Genomic DNA, 23,065 nt, shown 5'->3' with positions numbered 1-23,065 from the left:
GCTCACACTTGAGAGCCCCACAATCTCACTGCACACAAGAAGAAAGCGACGTTGGGCCACATTCGCAGCTGTCCTGGGCCACACGTGGCCGACGAGCCAGAGGCTGGACATCCTCGTAAAGAATTTGAAGGAGGAGACTCGATTAAACCAGCCTTTGTTTCTTAAAGATCTCACAGGCTGATACAGCCCAGCAGAGAGCTCTTTATTCCAGGTGTCTTAGGGTTTCGATTGCTGGGAAGAGACACCACGACCACAGCAACTCTTCTAAAGGAAAATACTTGATTGTGGTGGCTTACAGTTCAGAGGTTCAGTCCATTATCATCATGGTGAGGCACGGCAGCATGCAGCCAGTCATGGTGCTGGAGAAGGAGCTGAGAATTCCACATCTTGCAGGCCACAGGAAGTAGTCTGAGACAATGGGTGGTATCTTGAACACCTCAAAGCCCACCCCACAGGGACACACTTCCTCCAACAAGGCCACAACTGCTCCAACAAAGTCACACCTCCCAACAGCACCACTCCTTTGGGGGGCCATTTTCTTTCAAACCACCACACCAATTCTCCGAAAACTAGATCAAATGGGCTGTGGACAGTCCAGCAGGCACGAGGCTCTCCAACCTGGTCAAAGAAAAGTGTTTCGGGGAGACTCAGCAGGGTGTTCCTCCAACAAGTGGGAGCATGCTGAGGAGAGCCTCTGCCTTGTCCGGATGCTCCAGGGCCTCAGAAATATTTGCTAGATAATTGGATAAATGATTAACTGCAGCAACTCCCCAGAGCTCCAGGCAGAGACATAAAAAAAAAAGCCAGAGATTTTCCAGCCCACACCCGGAGCTGAATGCACACAGGGGCCAGAGAACTTAGAGAAACCAATGAAATGGCAACAAAATGGCAAGCGTGTCCAAAGACCGTCAACTTTTGATTGCTTCTCAGTCTCACTCTGGAGTTCTGGAAATCGTTCAAGAGAACACACTTCTGAGAGCTATAGACATCTCTCCAAACCCACCAGACGCCCTACATGATGCCACGCTGACTTTTATAAATGTCAGCTCTCAGGAGAAATCCATCTTCGTCAGAGGGTGAGAGCGGCTCGTTTTCTTCTTAAGTTCAAGTTTCAACACGGAGTAAGAATGCAGCCTCCTCTCCGACGTCACTCGGTGCTGCAGTTTTTTTCTCCTTGAATCTTTCTTTCTCATTTTTTTGGTTTTGTTTTGTTGTTGTTTGGTTTTTCGAGACAGGGTTTCTCTGCCCAGCCCTGGCTGTCCTAGAACTTGCTCTGTAGACCAGGCTGGCCTCGGACTCACAAAGACCCACCTGCCTCTGCCTCTTCTTAGATGCTGGGATTAACGGTATGAGCCATGACCACCTGGTTCTTTAATTTTTCAAGAAAGGAAACTCCCACCGCGTACTTTGATCAGGAAACAGTGCTGGCATCAGAGAAAGCACTGGTGAGCCCATGCCGTCTATAGTTTATTTGCCCTGAAAGGCTGGCAATGACTGTGGTGTTGCACCTATCCATGTTAATCTTGGTGCAGTCAGGCGTCAGCTGAGGTCCCTCAGGGCCCCCCCAGGGGTGGATTTGCCCAAGGACTGGAATTCACACCAGGCACTGCATGCTGAAAACAGGGCAGGGGCTTCGTTTGTCTTTGAGATTTGATGCCACTTTGTAGCCCAGAATGGCTTAGAACTGGGGGGGTCCTCCATCTCAGCCTCTCACTGCACCCAGAGAGGCCATCTTGTTGTCACACATACCTCAAGAGTCTCTCGCCTAAGCTGGCATGGTACAGAACAGCCATTCAACGTGACCTCCATGAAGTCAAGAGATGCTAAGAAAGAAGGGTTGCGGGGCTGCCAATAGAACAAGACAGGCTGTTTGACAATAAACTTGTTTTAGCTGAGCGTTAGGCTCATGCGTCTGTACTTCTAACACTTGAGAGACCGAGGTCTGAGCTACGTAGTGAGTTCCAGGTCAGCCTGGGCTACAGTGTGAGACCATCTCAAAAAGCTACCGAAAAGTAAGGAAGAAGGAAGAGGAGAAGGAGGAAGAAAAGAAGGAGAGAAAAGCCAACTTGTCTCACAGTTGAATCCACACTAAAATAGTGATTAAAAACTGAAGCAGAATGCACACAAACCGGGACCAACAAGATGGCTCAGCAGATAAAGAGGCTTGCCACTAAGTCCGACAACCTAAGTTCAATCCCTGGGAGACACGCAGTGGAAGGAGAGAACCAATTCCTGCAAGTTGTCCCTGGAACACACTCATGCAGGCACGCACGCATGCACGCACGCAAATAAAGTGTAACAATGTATTAAAAATTTTTAAAAGAAGAATCTGAGTTGTGTAGTGAGGAGAAGACCACTTCTAAGCAAACAGAAACTAACCATGCAGGGACCTACTCTTCATTTACATGAACAGTGGCATCACTCAAAGGATTTCTGGGCATGGTGGCACAGGTCTGCCATCCTAGCTACTGGGGAAGATCCGAGCTGAGGTAATGGATTGCAAACCCAAGGCCAGCCTGAGCTACACGGTGAGTTCAAGAGTAGCCCCGGACAACTTACCAAGACTCTATCTCATCATCATCATCATCATCACCACCACCATCATCATCATCACCATCATCATCACCATCGCCATCATCATCATCGCCATCATCATCTCCATCATCATCATCACCATCGCCATCACCATCATCATCATCATCATAAATTATGGCTGAGGATGTGGCTCAGTGGTCAAACACCTAGCAGGCAGAAGGCCCTGGATTCTATCCCCAGTACTTCAAAGGAATTACCAAAATCCAATACGGGACTTCCAAATGTCCCCCTAAGAACCGCGTTTTGTCTTGTATCCAGCACCCCAATCACCCGGGGTACAAGACTACGCAGGGCCAGCTCCACCCTGTGACTTCAACACAGTCCTCCACAGAAATCACTTCAGCCTACGTGCAGGGAGGAAGAGCCCTACACTGAGTCCTCCCTCCTCCAGGGAAGAACCCCGATCACCGCCAGCCTGCTCACGGCTCTTTCCAGCTCTGAGATTCCATGACTCCATAGCTCGGTTCGTCCCTGGGAGCAGCCTGGCAATGGAGCCTTTCATGTGTGGTCATTAAACACTCGCCGTGGTAAAGCATGACTGCAAAGTTCCAGGGACACACCCTCCACACAGGCTCACCGGCCAAACACACCAGAAACAGCCCACGGCCTTGTGAGTCCCTCCTGCAGCCCTGAGCTGTGATGTCTCGGATCAAGCTCGTGAGCCCCCTAGCCCTACCATGCGGTGCCACCAACAGGCAAAAATCCAGGACCCCTCCAAGAAAGCCGAAGCTGCTCATCATTTCCAAAAGTCGGGAGTACCCGTGTCCACCCCCAGATTACACAGCCACAGGTACAGAGTGGTCCCCCATCATTGAAGACTCTTTTCTCCCTTGCTTAAAAGTAAACATCACACCGACTTTGAAAGCCTTTCCCTCCTGGATGCAAAGCGCGGCGGAAGACTGCCCAAGACTGGCACGCATCTGTTCTAGGCTACAGATTAATGATCAGAGTTTCCCTGAAGAGCGAATCTTAAAGGTTAAGCAGGCATGACTAGCAGCCTCGTGGGCTGGAAGGATCCCAGCGAAAGCCAGTGTGGGAAAACCTGGGGCTGAGCAGAGGAGGCTCCTGGAAGAGAGGGACAGAGACAGACAGGGAGAGGGATGGTGACTGATGTGTGCACCTGGTGCACCCCAGAAGAGAAAGGGGGGTCAGCAGAGGTGGGGCTCTGGACTTTTCACTCACACTGTGGTTGCCCAACATGGAGGATGCTTTGCCCCACAAGAGCCAGACCGTGAAGAGGAGTCTGAGGCAAGCTGTATCTGCAGAGAGAAGTCTCAATGGACCAGTTTAGCAAGTGTGGGTACACCAGTTCAGCAAGTGCACCCCCAAAATTGGGGCTATGAGTAAAGAGTAGACCCACCCTAGCTCCCGCACAATTGGGCTTAACACTCCAAACCAGACACCAATGTCTGGCAGACGCCCCAGCCGCCCCTCCCTCCAGGGTTGTGCTGGTGGAGCAGAAGCCATCAGACACTTGGGTGAGCTCGGCCCTACTCTGTTGCAGTTCTCAAAATGAGATCTGTGTGATCGGTGACCCCTGCCTGCAGCAGGCATCAGACCCCATTTCCAACCCACCGCCTCCCTCCTGCTGTCTGTGAGGAAGACGCTCACACCCAGGGAAGGGTTGGAGCCTCTGTCATGAGGCCTAAAAGAAATATCGACATACTGCTGGACTCCCCGAGCCTACTCAAGACTGCCTTTGCCCCCTAACTGCGAAAGACAACCTAGTGAATTAAACACCTCAGAGAGCACCCGAACTGTAAAGCGCCGGCAAGCATCTGTAATACCCAAAGAAAGTGGCCTTTGTCCCCTTCTCATGCTTTCCCCAGACCCCACCCAGCTCCAACAGGCCCTCTCAGCCCAGAGCCTTCAGTGACCACAACCCAGCAGCCGAGACATTTCCACACTCCTCGCTTAGCCTCTGTCCTTTGTAGTGCACTGTTATGCAACACATGCAACTGTGTGATCTTTACCACCTGCCCCCATGCATGCATGCATGCATACTCACACACACACACACACACGGGGCGGGTAATCACACAGGTGTGTAGACATGACAACCCACAACACGTCCAGACTGCTCCACACACCTTTCACCTGCATGACCTCATCCAACTCGGCCCCCACGTTAACGCTGCGAAGGCAGCTGATGCGATGCCCTCTTACAGAGAAGAAAACGCCAGGTTTTTCTTTACACTCATAGCCCTTGGTTTGAGATGACAAAGGGACAGCCTTGTCCTGATGGTGATAATTGATTATCATGATGGCAATAATTGATTAGTTACCGCATAGACTAGTAAATGCTCTGAGAAGCTCTGCAGTCGAGGAGTCAGCTGTGATTGGCCAAGGATTTCTCCAGTGTCCACGGGTCCCTCTGACGGTGATCCTAACTAATGCCATCTAACTTGATCCCAGTTTCCAACAGTAATTACTGGTCAAAAACAAAACCCTGAAAGCCCACCCGCCCCCAGTGTCACGCTTCCTCCTCCTCAGCCTCATCAAACAGGGGCATCAGCTGGGGACCAAGGTTTCAAATACATTAGACCATGGGGGTGGGAGGGCATTTTCCATTGATGCCACCACAACCCTACAATTCAAACGCAGTAACCAGAGACTCGGGTGAATTAGGGGTCCACACCTAGTATCTTAACTCTGTGTCTTATTACCCAAGTCCCAAAAGACTGATGGATGGGTTACCGAGGGATCACCATGTGGACAGACAAGACAGCAGTGGAGAAACCTTGCATGGTAAGAAACCATAACCGAGCCAGGCGGTGGTGGTGCACACCTTTAATCCCAGCACTCAGGAGGCAGAAGCAGGCGGATCTCTGAGTTCGAGACCAGCCTGGTCTACAAGACCGAGTTCCAGGACAGGTTCCACAGCTACAGAGAAACCCTGTCTCGAAAAGAAAAGAAAAGAAAAGAAAAGAAAAGAAAAGAAAAGAAAAGAAAAGAAAAGAAAGAAAGAGAAAGAAAGCATGCATATCCGAGGGATCCGATACCAAAGCAGAGGGGGTACCTGGTGAAGGACACAGGCCTGAAAGGTGGGGAGCACTTTAAATCAGAGGGAACAGAAAACACAAAGTTCCCAGCACAGGTAAGAGCGCGGTTCCTTTAAGGAACTGAAAGGCAGTGTGCCTGGGAGTCCAAGGCACAAGGGCACGACCCTGAGGTCAAGCCAAGGGCTTGGCTTTCAGTCTGAGTTGCAATGGAAGTTATGGCGGGCAGGGGCAAGGGTGCAGGTTCGGCCATTTCTCGGCAGCAGCTCCCACAGGCCACAGTTTGGCAAGCGATTGGCAGTAAAGGACAGGCAAAGCTGGAGACTGGATTCTAGTTGTATAAACCACAAGGGAGAGGTGATGGGGGCTCAGCCAGGGTAGCAGCAGTGGAGCTGGTTACATTGTAGGTGAGGCTCAGAGAGTGCAGAGCTACAGCACCAGAGATGCTGGGGGGTCCGTGACACACAAAAGCATGGCCATGCTGCTCTAGGCTTAGCTGGCCAGAGTTGGGACCAGGCTCACGGGACAGGGAGGTGGCTGTCTGCAAAGTCCTTGCTAAGCTAGCATAAGGGGCCGAGTTCGAGTCCCCCAGAATACGTGTTTTAAAACGTACACACTCATACAACCAGGGACAGCACAGCCTGCTGATCACTCCAGTACAGAGAGCAGAGGCAGGAGGATGGCCAACAGGAGGATCTGTGGGGCTCGCTGGCCAGTCAGGCGAGAGGAATCAGTGAGCTCCAGGTTCAGTGTAGAAACCTGTCACAACTCAGATGTGGACTGACTGAGGCACCTGATATCAACCCCTGACCTCCACATGAACACAAAACACACACACACACACACACACACACACACACACACACCTACATATAGATGCCCACACACACAAAAGAACTGAATTATAAACCAGCTATGACATCTTATGCCTTTAGTCCCAACACCCAGAAGGCAGAAACAGGTGGATTACCACAAGTTCGAGGCCAGCTGGACTGGAGCAGTGTAAGATCCTGTCTCAAAGTAAATCAGTAAAAAAGGATCAAACCCTGCAAGTGTGTGAGCCGAGAGGGTACGACCACCTCCTAAAGCTTTGGGAACTGGCTGTTGCCGCTGCCAGCCATGGGTAGCATCACACTTATTTAGCAAGCGGCTGGATCACACTGGCTCTCCTCGGGGTACTCCTGAGGACTCTGATAATTGCTGTCAGAGGAGTCTGGGGGGACGGGGGTGTCATTCGTAACTGCTAGCAGAGCCCAGCGCCTGGGCCAGACCCGAAGATAACCCAATTTAACTGACCACATCCTACCCGACAGGAAACCTAATAGCTGGCTATTTTAAACCCATTCTCACTTCCTCTCACCAGCTTCTACAGCTGGCTTCTACCGGCTGCTGGGCAGTCGCAGAGGGGCTGCCTCAGAACTGAGACCCTCGAGGCCATGAGGAGCAGACCCGGAAGAGCTGTGAGGCCTGGAAAGAGGATCTGTGTGGGCTGGCAGAAACTGGGGGCAAGACAGGTTGCCTTGCAGGGAGGCCATGCTCTTGCTACTTCAAAGCAGCAGTCAGAAAGTCAAGTGTATCAAAACGTTTATCCTAGCTGGTTTAAAAGATTGGGTTTTCTTAACGTTCAAGAAACTGATTAGATTAAAACACACCCAGCCCTTGCCTTGTAGGCACAGTGACAGAGCCCACACAGGGAAGCCCCAGTCCATCTGCTCTGGAGTAGTTGTGTATGTGCGTGAGCGGGCAGGGGGCGGGGAGGGAGAGAGACTGAGTGGGTTGTGTTTTGCTGTTTTTCTCTACTCTCCTTCTACCCCCCCTCCCCCCACTTCCTGTTTAGAGGATGTCTGCCCCCCCGCAGTGTGACATCATCCACACACTGCTTCCTGGAAAGGTTCCATGGTCAGGGCACCGATAACCATCACCTTTCTGAGAAGAGGCGGCTTGACCCTCGTGAGAAGCGCCCCCCACACCCAACCAAGCGCCTTCCTCCAAAAGCTGAGCGCCATGGGCACATTACCACCTCAGCTAAAACGACATCTCACCCGCCAACCGCCTGCCAACGGAAGGAGTGCTCCTTGTCTCAGGCAGTGGGCTGCTAACAAGACGCCTTGCCTTGCGTGGCTTATAAAAAAAAACCTGACATTTACTGCTCAGCTCTGGAGGCTGGGAAATCCAAGAGGCATAGGAAGATGTGGCGTGTAGGGAAGGCACCTCACTCTGTCCTCCCATGAGACAAGGGTCTGTCACGGGGCTCCCCTGTATGAAGGAAGGCACTAATCCCACTCATGAGGGCAGAGTTCTCAGGGCTTGCTTCCCGAGGTCCCACCTCTCTGAATGCTGCCCACTTGGGGCCAGGCTTCAGGTGAGAAGAATTCTGGGAAGACAGAATTCCTTATGTATTTCCTCCCTGTTACAGGAGCGTTCCTCGCTGGCACTAGCCCCACACAGAACAGGGGTCAGCGCAGGGTCCCTGTGGCCACGTGGAAATGATACTTAGGTTCCATCTCTCATAAGCTGGTAAGCAAACTCAGTCACTCGCAGACCTGAGGACAGCCTACAACTACAGAAGTGGCCACGTGACTAAGCCATCTGTCACCCAGCTCACGTGAGCATTCCTTTCCTGCAAAGTCTGAGGGAAAAGTACTTTCTGATGACGAAGGCGTTCTCTCTTCTCGACTGTCTAATAAACCCTTGCCCTCCCAGGCTCGGTCATCCAAAACAAGCAAAGGATACAGTCAACCAAAATTTACTCTGCGCCTGTCACCAGCCAGCACCCGAAGAGGCAATCTGTGCCCTCCTGAACCCCACCATCTTTTGTGGACCAAAAAAATGAAACAGAAGCCTGGACAGGAGCCAGGTCATCATGGCTAGGACGCATTCACACACTCTGGTGGGAACATGAATGAACACAACATTCTAGAAAACAAACTGGATATACCAACCAAGAACCTTCAGATGTTTAAAATGCCGCAGAATTCCTCTTCTGAACACAAGTCAGATGGGACTGGGGATGGAAAACCTGTCCGTAGAGCACAAAGCCCTGGTGTTCCATCCCCAGCATCATGGAAAGAAGAGAAGGAGGGAGGGAGGGAAGAAGGGAGGGAGGGAGGGAGGGAGGGAGGGAGGGAGGGAGGGAGGGATCATGACACTTTTGAAAAGAGAAAACAGGAGGCCTAAGAGATGGTTCAGCAGTTCAGAGCACAGGCCCCTCTTCCAAAGGCTCAGAGTTCAATCCCCAGCACACACGTGGTGGTTAACAACCGTCTGGAACCCCAGCTCTAGAGGTTCTGGTGCCCTCTTCTGGCCAGCAACAGGCACCAAGCACACACAGTGTGCACATAAACACATACGGACAAACCACCCATACACATAAAATAAAGATTTTAAAGAGACAAGGGGAAAAAAAACTTTTTCAGAGCTATTCAACAAGAAAGCAGGATGAAATTAAAATGCATCCACATGACAGGATAGTACGATGTTTTCTGAGAAAACTGTGTTTCCGTGCCAAGCGGTCTAAGCAAGACACACTATCACAGACGTGTGTCGTCACCAAACCAGAAGGTGGCCAGATCCTTCTGGGTGACACGGCTCAAGAACAAGGCTTTTAGAAGCAAATCCTTTCACAAGATTCTCTTTTCTACATGTGAACTCATTCCACCGTCGGTAATGGATACAGAACACACCCCAAATGCTTTACTGAGGCACCATCGAGTAGACAAGAGGACTACGGTAGAGAAGGAATCTACCAATGGTGGTGCTGCTAATCCACCGGATAAATTTACACCAAGCTGGTGAACCCCACCGAGACAGAGGTCTTCTGTGCACTGCTCCGAGCTGTTTGCACAGCACCCGGGAGGTCCCTGGCACAGACGTGAGGCATTCCATAAAGTCCTATTAGCAGAAGGACAGGAGTCCAGCTCAGACCTCCCCTGAACTAATGACTCCTTTCTTCTCAACACCCTTAGCCTCTATCACAAAGGGCTGATGCTACCAATTATAGCTCCGGAGTCACTTGCTAATTGCAAGCTATCTGCACGCAGGGGCCAACTCTCATTTGGACTGGTCTCTTCGACTAGATGAGTAAGCGCTTGGTGGATGGAGGGGTGGGTGGATGTTAGTCCCTTACCACGTCCGACATGAATGGCAAGCATTCACTTTATGAACAGCTCTCCTAGAAACGGGCAGAGAACCGCTAACAGTGAGAGCTGAGCAGGGAAGAGGTAGGGAGGGTCTGAGCGGTGGAGGGCAGAGAAGTGTGGCTTTTACCTCACGTGCTTTCTTATGTAAAAAAAATAAATATTTCTTTGAACCTCCAAAACAAAGCAAACAAACAAACAAACAAAAACTCAAACCAACAGGGAGCAACGTGATGAGAGGAGGCTGCCAGGAGCCCTCCCCACTTCCTCATCCCCTCGTACTGCCCCCCCCTCCAAGACTTCTTCTGGCCTTGGCTGTGAGTTTTGACATCATTTTATAAACGCTTTGTTGTGTCTACCTGCTGATAACAGTGGGGGAATCCCTCCAGAAGGAAACAGCAGCAGGGCCAGAACCCAGGTTCCCCAGGGACACCCTACCTACTGCCCTTTCTGCTTAGCCGCACCCCCCTTCCTGCCGGTTTTTTGCTTTTACAACAGATCAAGCATTCTCTGATGAGTACAAATTCCTCATTCATCCCCTAGAAAAGCAAAGAGGGAGTTGTGAGAATGAATGGCAGCATCCCTCACACCTCGTGCGCAGAGAGGCCCTTACGATAGGTCCCATGGATGGGCTTTTTACAGTCCCGGGAAACAGAAGATTTCTTCCCCTATGTCAGGGGAGGCCCACATGACCACTGAGCGAAGTGGACAGACAGAAACCCTCTCTAACACACAGGAGCTTGCTGTCCCTGGCTGGCTGTTTTATGGGGCTGAGGATCAAAGTCATATGCATGCTGGGAAACTATCCTACCCCCCCCCCCCCGGAGCCTTATCCCTGGCCCTGCAGCAAGTGTTTTAAGCCCACAGCTGTCTTTACAGGGTGCCTCACACGCACCCAACAAAAGCTGTTTTGCCACAAACGACTGCAAGATTATCTGCTCCGTTTCTGGTTTCAAATGTGCACTTCCGACTCCGAACAACAAAATTACACGCAGAGCCCTTCATACAACAGAATCACAGCCCTTAACTTCACCATCCATTTCTTACCTTCTTAAAATAACTTCCAGACCCTGCTCTCAAATGTACGCGTTCCCTTGATGAGATCTTCCTGTCTCTAGACACAAAATCCCAGCAAGTTCAAGTACAAACTCAAACCCTCTTCCACCTGGCTGTCCACACACATGCCCCCTTCAAAACTTGATGCCCACCAATGTTGACACTGTATTGCTTTTTAAAAATTAAGTCTTTGGGGATCTGGGAAGGTGGCTCGGTTGGTTAAGAACTTTCCAAGCAAACCTGATCCCTAAAGCCCACAGCCCACCAAAAAGAAAAAAAAAAGTTGGGTGTGGCACTGGGGAGGCAGAGACAGGTGGTGGACCCCTAGGGCTCACTGCCTAGCCAACTTACTCAGTGAGCTCCAGGTTCGTAAAAGACCGTCTCTTCAAAATGCAGCGGGCAGCACCTGAGGGACAGCCCACAGGCAACCTCTGGCCTCCACATGAATGCACACACACAAACATGCACACAGACACACACACACACGAACATGCACACAGATACACAGAGAACAATATGCCTTGGGGATGCTTCTTTCTGAGGTAGTGAGGTGCCTAAGGAAGCTAAGAAAGACACAGAAACCCTCTGCAGGGGGAGCGGGTAGGAAGATCAGAGCCCTCCAGCTTCTGGGCCTCAGTAAAGAAAGGAGGCCTCTGGCCCAGTTCTGTACCATGTCTATCCAGGGCAGCCCCATAGCTGCAACCTGAGCTTAGATATACTGTGAGCTGGGCACTGTGCACGGCTCTCCAGGGATTAGGTACTCTCTCTCCCTCCTGCCACTCTTTCCCCAGCCCTCTGAGAATGAACCGGGGCACCATTAGCAGCGGAGAGACTGAAACTTAACCTCAGAGGCCTATAATTTTTGCAAACAGTGGAGTTTTGAATCTGGCCGGAGCAAGCTTTTAAGCCCCTTCTTAGATGGTACGTTCATGAATTCCCTCCCTCCCGCCAAAGGATAACAGAAACTACTCCAAAAACCGGCCCCACGTTCACTCTGAGAAAGCAGGCCTTTAAATTCTGGCATTGTGCTAAACAGGAGAGTTTAAATTCAGCTTAAGTTTCGCCTTCTGGGAAACAAAACCCTAAACCTTCTATGGCTTCCTAGTCTCAAGAATAAAAATTTAAACTTGAGAACACCAAGAGGTCATGTACCTCACCCACTCTGCCAGCCCACCCCTCCACCCTCTCTGGTCACTCCCTGCTTCTCTCTCAGGCTCTGCCCCTGGAAATCCTTTCCTCCCTGGCTACAATCCATATCAACCGCCCTATGCTCTCTCTCCTTTTGTCCTCGGGAACCCCAATCACAGCTGCAGCCTCCCAAATGAGTTCTCCCTTCATATTTCGGTCCATCCAAATACACTGAGTCTTCCTGGGGCCAGGCTTTGTGCTCAGGTGTTCGAAAGGACGCATAAGCCTCTCCCTGGGTGCTCTGGCCACGGCCTCTTCTGGAGACGGGAATTCACCAATGAACTATCGAGTACCTTCCAGGCCGAGTAGCCTAAGCAGGCGTGCAATTCTGCAGCTTGCATGTCTTGTTCTGCCCCAAGGGCAGAGCTCAAACTAAGAGAGAACTTGTCATTCACTGGGGCTGGGGAGAGCGAGGAGGGGGGGGGGGGAAGTAGAGGGGAGGGCGCAGCCCCAGGAAAATCCCTCCCATCCTCTGCAGCTTCTCAAACCTGGTCCAGCAGTCACTCCTCACACGAGGTGACTGAGCACTGGAAAGGGGTCACACTGAACAGAGAGGTGCCAAGTACACACTGGAGTTCTGAAGACAGTGACCAAAAAAAAATTAGAAAAGACTACTTTTTTTTTTAAATCCTTTTGAGATGGGATCTCATGAAGCCAGGCTGACGGCAAATTCGTTATGCAGCCGAGTGGCTTAGTTAACTTTTATATTACCATGACCAAGGCAACTTATTTTTAAAAAAAAAAAAAAAGCATTTGTTTTCAGGGCTTCCAGAGGGTTCCAGAGGGTTAGAGTCCATGATGGTAGGGGCATGGCAGCAAACAGGCAAGCATGGCCCTCAGCAGCTGAGAGCTCACATCCAATCCACAAGCAGGAGGCAGAGAGAATGCTAACTGGGAACTGCTGGGCCTCTGAAACCTCCAAGCCTTCTCCCAGAGACACATCTTCTCCAACAAGACCACACCTTCTAATCCTCCCCAAACAGTTTCACTCGCCAAGGACCAAGCATTCCAAAGTGAGCTCATGGGGCCATTCCCATTCAAACCACCACCCAGGAATGATCCAGAACTCCTTAACCCTCTTGCCTCCATTTCTCAAGCACTGGACTTATAGATGTGTCCACCACACCCCACTGCAGTCTAAGCTGGCCTGGAACTCACGACGTAGCCCAAGTTGCACAGGGCTGATAGTGATTCTCTCACCACGGCCTCCTGAGTGATGGGCTCACGGGTGTGAGCTGCCACATACAGTGAAGGTTCTGTCCTGGCCGGTGGAGGGAGGGGACACTGCAGAAAGCATGGTGCCTGGCCTCCAGGAGCCAGTCCACAGCACTTTAACATCACGGAGATGCACCCAGAAGAAGGTCATGGGGCAGGCAGAGGACGTTTCACCCAGGAATAACCTGTGAACTGGATCTTGACTTCCTGACCCATCTCGGTTGAAGACAGGGGACATCCGAACACAGCCGACACCTCCAGTCTCCAGAGGGCTGGGTTCACCAGGGCCGAAGTGTGGAGTAAGACTAGAAGGCCTATCACTGAATGGCCCATCCACTTAGCCCCAGCTGAGCTCAAGGCTCTGGCGAAATAATTAGCTCTTGACCTAATTAGCTGAAACCAAGACCAAGAAGACGGGCCTGGGGGCGGGGGAAGAAGTGAGGCTCGGGTGGCAGTCAGCCTGGGGGTGGGGTAAGAAATACAGCGATGGTGGCGGTCGGTCTTAAGCCCAGATCCTGGACCAGCTTTCCAGGAAGGCAAGTGCCTGGACCACAAATCCTCAACATCTCCATCTGCATAATGGGACTGTCGGCTGCCTACTTCCTAAGACTCCAGGAGAGAGCGGATGGGGCGAGCCAAGGACAGAAGCCGACACGCTTAGCGTTTTACCATTTCTCCTAGTGTTCTTGAGCATCCTCCCGAGAGATTTGTCTCTGTCTAATTTGAAGTTCAAGATGAAGCCCCGCGTTAAATAACTTACTCCCCTTCTGTTCCCATTCTGAGTCTTAACCAATGGCATCACCAATAACCATAACTTTAAAAAGACACTGGGGCTAGGGAGACCTCTCAGTCAGTGAAGTGAGTTCGCTCCTTAGAACCCACATTAAAAAATAAAATAACAAAACTGGGCGTGGTGGTACATTTAAGATGCCAGCCCTGGAAAGCAGAGACAGGCTCACTGGCCAGCCAGCCAGCCTACTTGGAAAGTTCCAGGCCAGAGAAGGACCCTGCCCCTCCCCCAAATAAAAGATGGCCTGTGCCAGAAGGGTGACACTAACCCCAGGGTTTACCTCTGATGCACGCAGACATTCACACACACACGTGAACCTGCACACGTAAGTGTAGCAGCACACGTGAACACACAAACACAGAGAGAGAGGCGAGAGAGAGTCAGGGTCTCTGTAAACAGGGTAAGCAAACACAGAAGGCAGCAAGCTGGGCAGGCTCGATGGAGCCAGCGGTCAAACTAACCCAGCACTTCCTCACCCCAGTCAGAGCCGGAACCTTCCAGAAGTAGAAGCGCCTTTGCTCATGCCCCTTATTGAGGTCACAGAGCAGGCCATGGTTTACGAAAGGGCTCAGAGGTACCAGCTGTGGGGGTACAGTGCTATCTGACATCTACGAAGGACGCGGGCTGCCCGTGAAAGGTCAGACCACAGTAAGATGACATCTACTGCAACCCAGCCAAATGCCATCTTACTAAAACGTAAGAAAAGACAAGTGCCATAAAGCATAGTGTTCACAGAGAGGGACTGGGGTGCCTTGCCCCAGGCCCAGGTCTTCCACTCCCAAACCTCCGCTCCGCTCAGCCTGATTGTGTCAGGCGCCAACATGAGCCCCACAAGCTTGTGGGGGTGTTTTTTCCCTATGGATTGTACCTCAATTTTTCTTCAAAAATTGATAGATGGATATGACCTAGTGTGTGCATGTGGGGGTGACATGGGCGTGCATACGTGTGTGTGTGTGTGTGTGTGTGCATGTGGGGGGTGACATGGGCGTGCATACGTGTGTGTGTGTGTGCATTGTTGGGGAGTTGGCATGGGTGTGCATACATGTGTGTGCATGTGGGGGTGACATGAGTGTGCATACATGTGTGTGCATGTGGGGGGTTGGCATGGGTGTGCATACGTGTGTGTGCATGTGGGGGGTGACATGGGCGTGCATACGTGTGTGTGCATGTGGGGGTGGCATGAGTGTGCATACATGTGTGTGCATGTGGGGGGTGGCATGAGTGTGCATATGTGTGTGTGCATGTGGGGGGTGACATGGGCGTGCATACGTGTGTGTGCATGTGGGGGTGACATGGGTGTGCATACGTGTGTGTGCATGTGGGGGTGACATGGGTGTGCATACGTGTGTGTGCATGTGGGGGGTGACATGGGTGTGCATACGTGTGTGTGCATGTGGGGGGTGACATGGGTGTGCATACGTGTGTGTGCATGTGGGGGGTTGGCATAGGTGTGAATACGTGTGTGTGCATGTGGGGGGTTGGCATAGGTGTGCATACGTGTGTGTGCATGTGGGGGGTGACATGGGCGTGCATACGTGTGTGTGCATGTGGGGGGTGACATGAGTGTGCATATGTGTGTGTGCATGTGGGGGGTGACATGGGCGTGCATACGTGTGTGTGTGCATGTGGGGGGTGACATGGGCGTGCATACGTGTGTGTGCATTGTTGGGGGTTGACATGAGTGTGCATACGTGTGTGTGCATGTGGGGGGTGACATGGGCATGCATACGTGTGTGTGCATGTGGAGGGTGACATGGGCGTGCATACGTGTGTGTGCATTGTTGGGGGTTGACATGAGTGTGCATATGTGTGTGTGCATGTGGGGGGTGACATGGGCGTGCATACGTGTGTGTGCATTGTTGGGGGGTTGGCATGGGTGTGCATACATGTGTGTGCATGTGGAGGGTGACATGGGCGTGCATACGTGTGTGTGCATTGTTGGGGGTTGACATGAGTGTGCATACGTGTGTGTGCATGTGGGGGGTGACATGGGCGTGCATACGTGTGTGTGCATGTGGGGGGGTGACATGGGCGTGCATACGTGTGTGTGCATGTGGGGGGTGACATGGGCGTGCATACGTGTGTGTGCATTGTTGGGGGGTTGGCATGGGTGTGCATACATGTGTGTGCATGTGGAGGGTGACATGGGCGTGCATATGTGTGTGTGCATTGTTGGGGGTTGGCATGAGTGTGCATACATGTGTGTGCATGTGGAGGGTGACATGGGCGTGCATACGTGTGTGTGCATTGTTGGGGGTTGACATGAGTGTGCATACATGTGTGTGCATGTGGAGGGTGACATGGGCGTGCATACGTGTGTGTGCATTGTTGGGGGTTGACATGAGTGTGCATACATGTGTGTGCATGTGGAGGGTGACATGGGCGTGCAGACGTGTGTGTGCATTGTTGGGGGTTGGCATGGGTGTGCATACATGTGTGTATATGTGTGTGTACTATGTGCTGGAGTCCTAAACATGGAACAAGTCCTGGCAGAGATGGAGAGAGAGGAATAGAGAGAGCACGCTCCAATTCTGCTTCTAAGTGTCCCTCAGTCACATTTGATCCAAGAAGTATAAATTATAAATTCCAGAAGACTTTAATTGACAGATCAGATGGGGCGCCAAGATTCAAGAAAAGGAAAAGGAAAAGTAAGTAAGTCAGCAGAGGGACTTCTGTTATTTTCACCGAACCTAAGCTCAGAAGAGGCCGGCTAGCCAGGACTTTCCATACAGTATGTGTCCCCTGACCCACAGTAAGGAGAGGGCTGTCTCTCTGTGAGTTTAAGAAGGGAAAGGGTGGTACCTGCCCTGGGAGCCCTTGATTTCCTGTTTTTAAAGAACTGGGTTGATTGAGTCCACCATAAGCAAAATGATTCTCAGCGGGACAAACACAAGCGGCGCTGGCCCCTGGAGGAGGGTGATCCTCTCAGAAGGTCCCCCGCCAGCCTGTCCAGCTGGACAAACACAAGCGGCGCTTGCCCCTGGAGGAGGGTGATCGTCTCAGGAGGTCCCCAGCCAGCCTGTCCCGGTGCTCAGTCACCCCTCTGACTTCAGGGGACAAGGAAGTGAAGATACTGGCTGGAATCCACGAGTTCTCTCTCACAAGAGAGCGGGCCTCATCCAAGGGCTGCTACGGGTAATCCTGCAGAAGGGCAAACACCTCAACTTCCTAGGGGAAGACCTCGGACCCGGAAGGCCTCATCCTCCAGTTGCTCAACACCGTTTTCAGATTCCTGAGAGCCCAGTGTTGAGACCTCCCTGGCCCCTTTTCAAAGGACCTAAGGCAAATGCAGCCCTAAGTACTGGGATGATCCCAAACCTATTCTCTAGATAAGCAAAATGATTCCCTCATGTAAAATTAGCAGTGTGTAACAACACAGAGATAAATGATACTGAACCATTGCTTTGCATGGGCTCCTAAGGGAGGACACACACAAAGGTCCGTAAACTTTAAAGGCTGTGGCTAAACTCATGTCTCAAATTTTAATAATTACTCACCAGAATGGCATATTTGTATAAAGCAGATTTTACTGGTACAAAATGCATTAAGAGATCTCAACTATACTCTCTATATAATTATTTATATATATATATTTATTTACCTTATCTGAAATGATTGGGACCAGAAGCTATTTGGATGTGAAACAGTTTTGAATCCCGGGAGCTCTACCCATGTATAGTGAGGTATCTTGGGGATTGGACCCAAGACTAAGCATGAAATTTATTTGTGCACCACAGTCCCCTTAAATGCACAGCCTGAAGGCGACCCTAAATATCTTTATTCGCCTACAACCCATCATGCGAGGCCAGGTGTGGAATTTTCCACTTGCGTTGCTGTGGCGGCTCCCAAAACCTTCCCAGTGCTAGAACCTCTTGGGTATCATAATCTCTGGTAAGGGATGTTCATGTATACATTCTACACTACGGAGAGAGAGAGAAAATCTAGTTGCCTCTGAGTGGCGGATAGTGGAGAACAGCTTCTCTTCCACGCATCTCAAATTCGCAGACCGGATTAGAGATGAAAATCATGCTTCCAGATGTGCCTATGTTCAACGGGATCCAATGAAGTCTTTAAATAAAGGCTGCAATCTTTCCATACACTCAACCCAGGCGGGGAATTCCCAGGTGACAATGGAAGCGAGCAGACGGTGGAAGACGAGACCAATGAGGGAGAGCTCCCTCCTTGGCAGGCTTCTCAGGAGCAGTAGCTTTTAAACAAAAACCACAATCCTAGTGAGAGACACAAAAGCAAGGTTGAAGGGGTGCTCCAGACCCAGCGCAGCCTGAGGCCTCCCAGCTTTGCAAGATGTGACAGGGCTCCATCAAAGGATAGTCCTGCTGTCTTGGGCAAGTACCTGAGACATTTTAAAGGGAGGGATGAGCTTCTAAAGGCTGCATTCATGGAGGGGCTCATAGGGGAGAAGAAAGCACAGGCACATGATTCCGACCTCCAACTCAGAAGTTCACCCCTATGGAGGAGTCTGTCATGAGCATGGATCGAGGTCAGTGGTGAACTGAGGCCACCCTTCTCCGACATCCAGGACACGGAGAAGTATCTACCATGCCTGGTACCTCGGGAGCGGTGCAGCCCACGGTGAAGGCTCTGTTCTTAATGGGTTTAAACTGGGGCCAGTCACCAGAGAACCAGGAGTCTGGGAATGGGCATGCCCCAAAAGCAGCAGAACTGGAGGGAGAAGCCAGACACTCTTGACAAGCCCTGAAGCCTCTACCTTCCTGGAGCTGGAGATGAGGGGCTACTTCATACATTCAGCTAGCAGATATTTAAATATTTTATGTGTCAGGCCTGTACAAATGTCTGGATTGGAAAAGAACTCTAAGATCCTGTCCCTGTCCAAAAAAAAAAAAAAAAAGAAAGAAAGAAAGAAAAAAAAAACCACTTCACGAAGATTATTAACTCAGAAGGGTCAAGAATTTCTAAAGAAAACTGCCTAACTGTCAGGGGCCCACTCCTAAATCTTCAGCAGCGTAACCAATGGCCAATTATCTGATGGTCAATTACTCAAGCTCACAATTACCCAATCTTATAAGCTAGGAAAATACAAAAGACAATGGGCTGCAGACTAGAACGGGAGGGGGCATTCGCCAGCCAGAGAGCTGGGCAACATTTTGGTTTTGGGTTTTTTTTCCCTCCTCACACCTCTCCAACCAGCAAAGAAACTTAGAGTTCATTTCTTCTTTCACACATTGCTTTTCTGTCCCACAGATAGGTACCCAGAGACCTTCTGCCAGAGGACTTCGAGTGGGGGAGGGTGGGACAGGACACAGTCTGGTCTGCATTGTGGTCCCTTCTGCCTCTGCCAAGCTGATCCTGAGAGAATCCCCAAGCAAAAAGACTGCCTCAACCATGAGACTGCAGAGACTTGAAGACTGTATCACTTTCAAGTTCAAAGCAGCAAGGGCTGGAGCTGCCTCTCCAGCTAAGAGAGCCCTGGCTCTTCTCGCAGAAGACCAAGGTTTGGTTCTCAGCACCCACATCAGGTGGCTCATAACCACCTGTAACTCCCATTCCAGGGGATCTTATACCCTCTCCAGACCTTCACAGGCACTGTATACACACACACACACACACACACACACACACACACACACACACACACGGCAGGGAGGGAGGGAGCAATTAAAAATAAAATAAATCTTCTCTCTAATCTTTTCTGAAAGTTCAAAGCAGAAAAAAAAATCACTTGGCCTCAGTTAACAACAGTGGACGGTAACAAAATGAAAGATAAAGAATAAAAAACATAATTCTGTTTCCAAAGCATATTTTTATGCCCCATATAGCAGTACTAACAGGGGTTCCGCGGCACGACCTATAATTTCGAGTAAGAACTTTCAATTAAACATCCGTAGGTTCATATCCAATCGGTGTTTTGAAAGCAGCATCTGCCCTGTGCTAGAAGGGGGATCGGGAAAAGCAGACTCCTCGTGATATGAATTATAAACATCTGGGGGAGAAAAAGGGGGCCAGAAAGGAACCGTCAGGACAGGATCAAAGAGGTGTATTCAGTCCAGCACAAGCTCAGACAAGGCTGTGGATCCAAAAGCTTACACTGAAAAAGAAAAAAAAAAACCCTAAAGCCACTTCCAAGTCAATTAAAAAGTTAATAAATTCTGATGAACGCCGGAAGAGCAAGACACCAGTTACAGGTAACACGTTTCTTCCTCAGCATCACAGCTATGGGTCCGTGCACATGGAATGTTGTTAGCACCGGACAGGTACAGGGAGGTTCGGGTACAGGGAGGTTCAGGTACAGGGAGGTTCGGGTACAGGGAGGCTCAGGTACAGGGAGGCTCAGGTACAGGGAGGCTCAGGTACAGGGAAGCTCAGGTACAGGGAGGCTCAGGTACAGGGAGGTTCGGGTACATTCCTGCTCTGCGCTCCTAAGCATTTCTGCTGAGAATTACCGGGCATGCACCGTCCCAGCAAAACTTGAATAGGCCTGAACAGAGCTCTGAAGTCTAGACCAAATCATTGGGCCCTTTGTCTAAACCGCAGGAGTCTCATTATATCTGCATACCAACCTGTCTTCTAGCCCTCTGGGGAGAGAATCTGGCTTGGTCCCGGGTGGCCCCAGGAGCCTGGCACTCTTGAGATGCCCGCCTGTCTGGTCCCACCCTCTTGCAGCCCAGAATGCCATTTTTAAATTCCCTCAGAAGTTTCACAACCACAGGTTTTGAGCGAGGAGACAAACACCGCTTTAGTTGGCTGACACGAAACTAAATATATGAGCAGCAAACAAAAGCCATCTTTTACCAGGACCGGCTGGGGTGTCCTGGGGTTCCTTCCATGCGGTAGCACAAGACCATATTCTTGGCAGCCAGGCCGCCTTAACAACTGACTGTTCCACAAGGAAGAGGGGCCAGTCTGTCCCTGCGCTGTCAAGGAATCGCACAGCCGGCAGCCCTGTCTGTTTGATGCGGAGAACAGCTTCATGGCTCTGCCATTCACTAAGAGGCAGGCTTGATGAATTCGGGGCCGCGTCTACTGAAGATGTTAGATACACACTTAAAGAAGGCGGGGAGGCAAAACCAATCATATTTCCCCTGGAAGAAAATGTGCTTCCTTCTCCCTCCACCCTCCCTGCAATTAGAAAACTAAATTATTACTGTGGCGACTCAGAGGCGACGAAAAACGAACCTTGATGCCAACGTGGCCCAGCACAGGTCTGCTGATCCAGGATAAAAGGAGAAGGGGTTCCTGAGACCAAGACTAAGTCCTACCTGTTGGGCTTCTAAGCTGTGCAGCACAGCCGGGCCTAGAGCACCCCTCTCTTCTCTAGTCCCAAACTTTCCTTCTGGAACACCCCCCCCCCCCGGAAGAGAGGAGCTTGGGTTCTCCCTATCCTGATAGGAAACGTGGAATTTAGCCGAAGCCAGAGAGGATATGGGGAAGGATTCGTTCTTGTGCTGCCGAGTCTCTGAATGCTCAGAACCCAAGAGGAGGGGATGAGCCTAGGAACTGTACAAAGTATCTCCAAGGGCTGTGATGGCCAAACTGTGACCCCAAAAGCTCTAGAGTTCCTAGATTGGGTCTAGAGCCAGAAGGGGGTGGGTGGGCCAGTCCCTGGAGCACCAGCTGCAAGGTCACTGCGGAGTTAGCCCCTGGGGTGCTTCGCAAAAGATCGCGCTGAGTGGAGGGAAGTGCCGGGAACCCACCCACCCGGGAACCCACCCACCCTCTCCCCACACCTGCTCTGCGCAGCCGAGCCTGGAACACGTGGTAGCTCAGCTTAGGGCTTCTCGAGCCGGCTGCAGAGACCCACTACCTCGCCCCGGCGTGCACCAGTCGCCCCGGGGTACCCAACCAGGAAGAAGCAGCGCTCGCTGAAGCAGAGCAGCCGGCTCCCGGAGCCGGTTTCGTCCCAGCCCTCAACAGCAACCCGGACCGAGTTTTGTTGGAATCCCACCAACCCTCGACCCCGGCAGCTTCCAACAACACCTACCTTTCTCTGCCACCTAGCTAACAGACAAGACACAAAGAAAAAAATAATAATAAAAGGGAAAGAAAGACGGGGGCCACACACGCCGTCTCTCCTTGCGGTCTCAACCTCCAGCCTGGAGCTTGGAGAGGAAAAGGAAGCGCACCTTCCCTCTGCCCATCCCAACTCGGTGACCCGCGGATCCCGGCAGCAAGGAGCCCCAAAGAGGCCAAAGGGAAGAGGTGAGGTTGGAAGAAGCAGAAAGCAGAGAGAGGAGAAAAATATCCAACAAAACCACGCTAACGCGCCCCCTACCTGGGTGCAACATACTTTGGAAATAGAAGATGACCAAGATAAAGGATCCCAAGCAAGTGGCCAGCACCATCCGGCAAATTCTGTTCATCCTCATCACTTCCAGCAGCGCCGGCTTCATGGCTTTGTCCTGGCCGCGGAGACCCGGCTGTCCGGGAGGCGCGTCCGGAGCGCAGAAGCGGGTACCCCGCCGCGGGGAACCAGCGCCCGGGAGGTTCAGAACGGAGCTGGCCGAGCTCCGGAGCTGGATCCCGCTCCCTTCACCGAGGCTCTCCGAGCCCCCAGTCCGGGTCTCTGGGAGAGGAGGGTGCAAGGCGCGGGAGTTGCCGTGCAAGTGTGGAGATGCGTGGCCCCGGCCGCGCGCTCCTGCCGGTCCGCCTCGCCTCAGCTCGATGCTCCGCCGCCTCGGCTCTGCTGGCGCCGGCGGCCGCCGCTGCCTCCTCACGGGCCGGGCGACCGGGATGGGAGAAGGAAGGTGCCACCGCCGCCGTGCACTGGCCTCTGTGACTGTCCAGGCCCCCCTCCCTCCCTCCCTCGCCAAAAGCTACTTCATTGCGCTCCAGTGATCTATATATTCCAGGGTTGGGTTTTACCAAACGCAACTCGCAGCCCCCGGCGAGGGGAGGGCGCCGGCGAGCTGGGAGGGCGGGGCCGCGCCGGGGCGGAGCGTCGCCTCCCCCCGCCCCTACCCGAGACGTGGTCGCGTCCAGCTGTTTCCCCGGGAGTCCGGAGAGCCCAGCGCGCTCCCGCAGGGTCCCAAAAGCCCTCAGTCCCTGGGCGGAGCTGGGCCGCTGAATCGAGGTTGTGTGTGAACGTTTCCATGACAAAACCCGGAGCG

At 51.8% G+C, this 23,065-nt stretch overlaps 1 protein-coding gene across 2 annotated transcripts in view; it reads right to left on the bottom strand.

Annotated features, from left to right (window-relative positions):
- Positions 1-22,857, bottom strand: part of Chst11 (carbohydrate sulfotransferase 11) — a 188,056-nt gene extending 165,199 nt beyond the window's left edge. Inside the window, exon 1 of one of the 2 annotated variants that reach the window (XM_075954405.1) lies at positions 22,231-22,857. In XM_075954405.1, the coding sequence (XP_075810520.1) occupies positions 22,231-22,348 (118 nt within the window). In that variant the 5' untranslated portion in view covers positions 22,349-22,857. The remainder of the gene's footprint in view (positions 1-22,230) is intronic. The other variant, XM_075954406.1, reaches the window with a different exon arrangement.
- Between the last annotated feature and the right edge of the window lie 208 nt (positions 22,858-23,065).

This window comes from Microtus pennsylvanicus, chromosome 20, assembly GCF_037038515.1.
Source record: "Microtus pennsylvanicus isolate mMicPen1 chromosome 20, mMicPen1.hap1, whole genome shotgun sequence".
In the NCBI taxonomy this organism is placed as follows: Eukaryota; Metazoa; Chordata; class Mammalia; order Rodentia; family Cricetidae; genus Microtus; species Microtus pennsylvanicus.
Note: the sequence above shows the minus strand (reverse complement) of the source record. Positions and strands in the feature narration are given on the sequence as shown.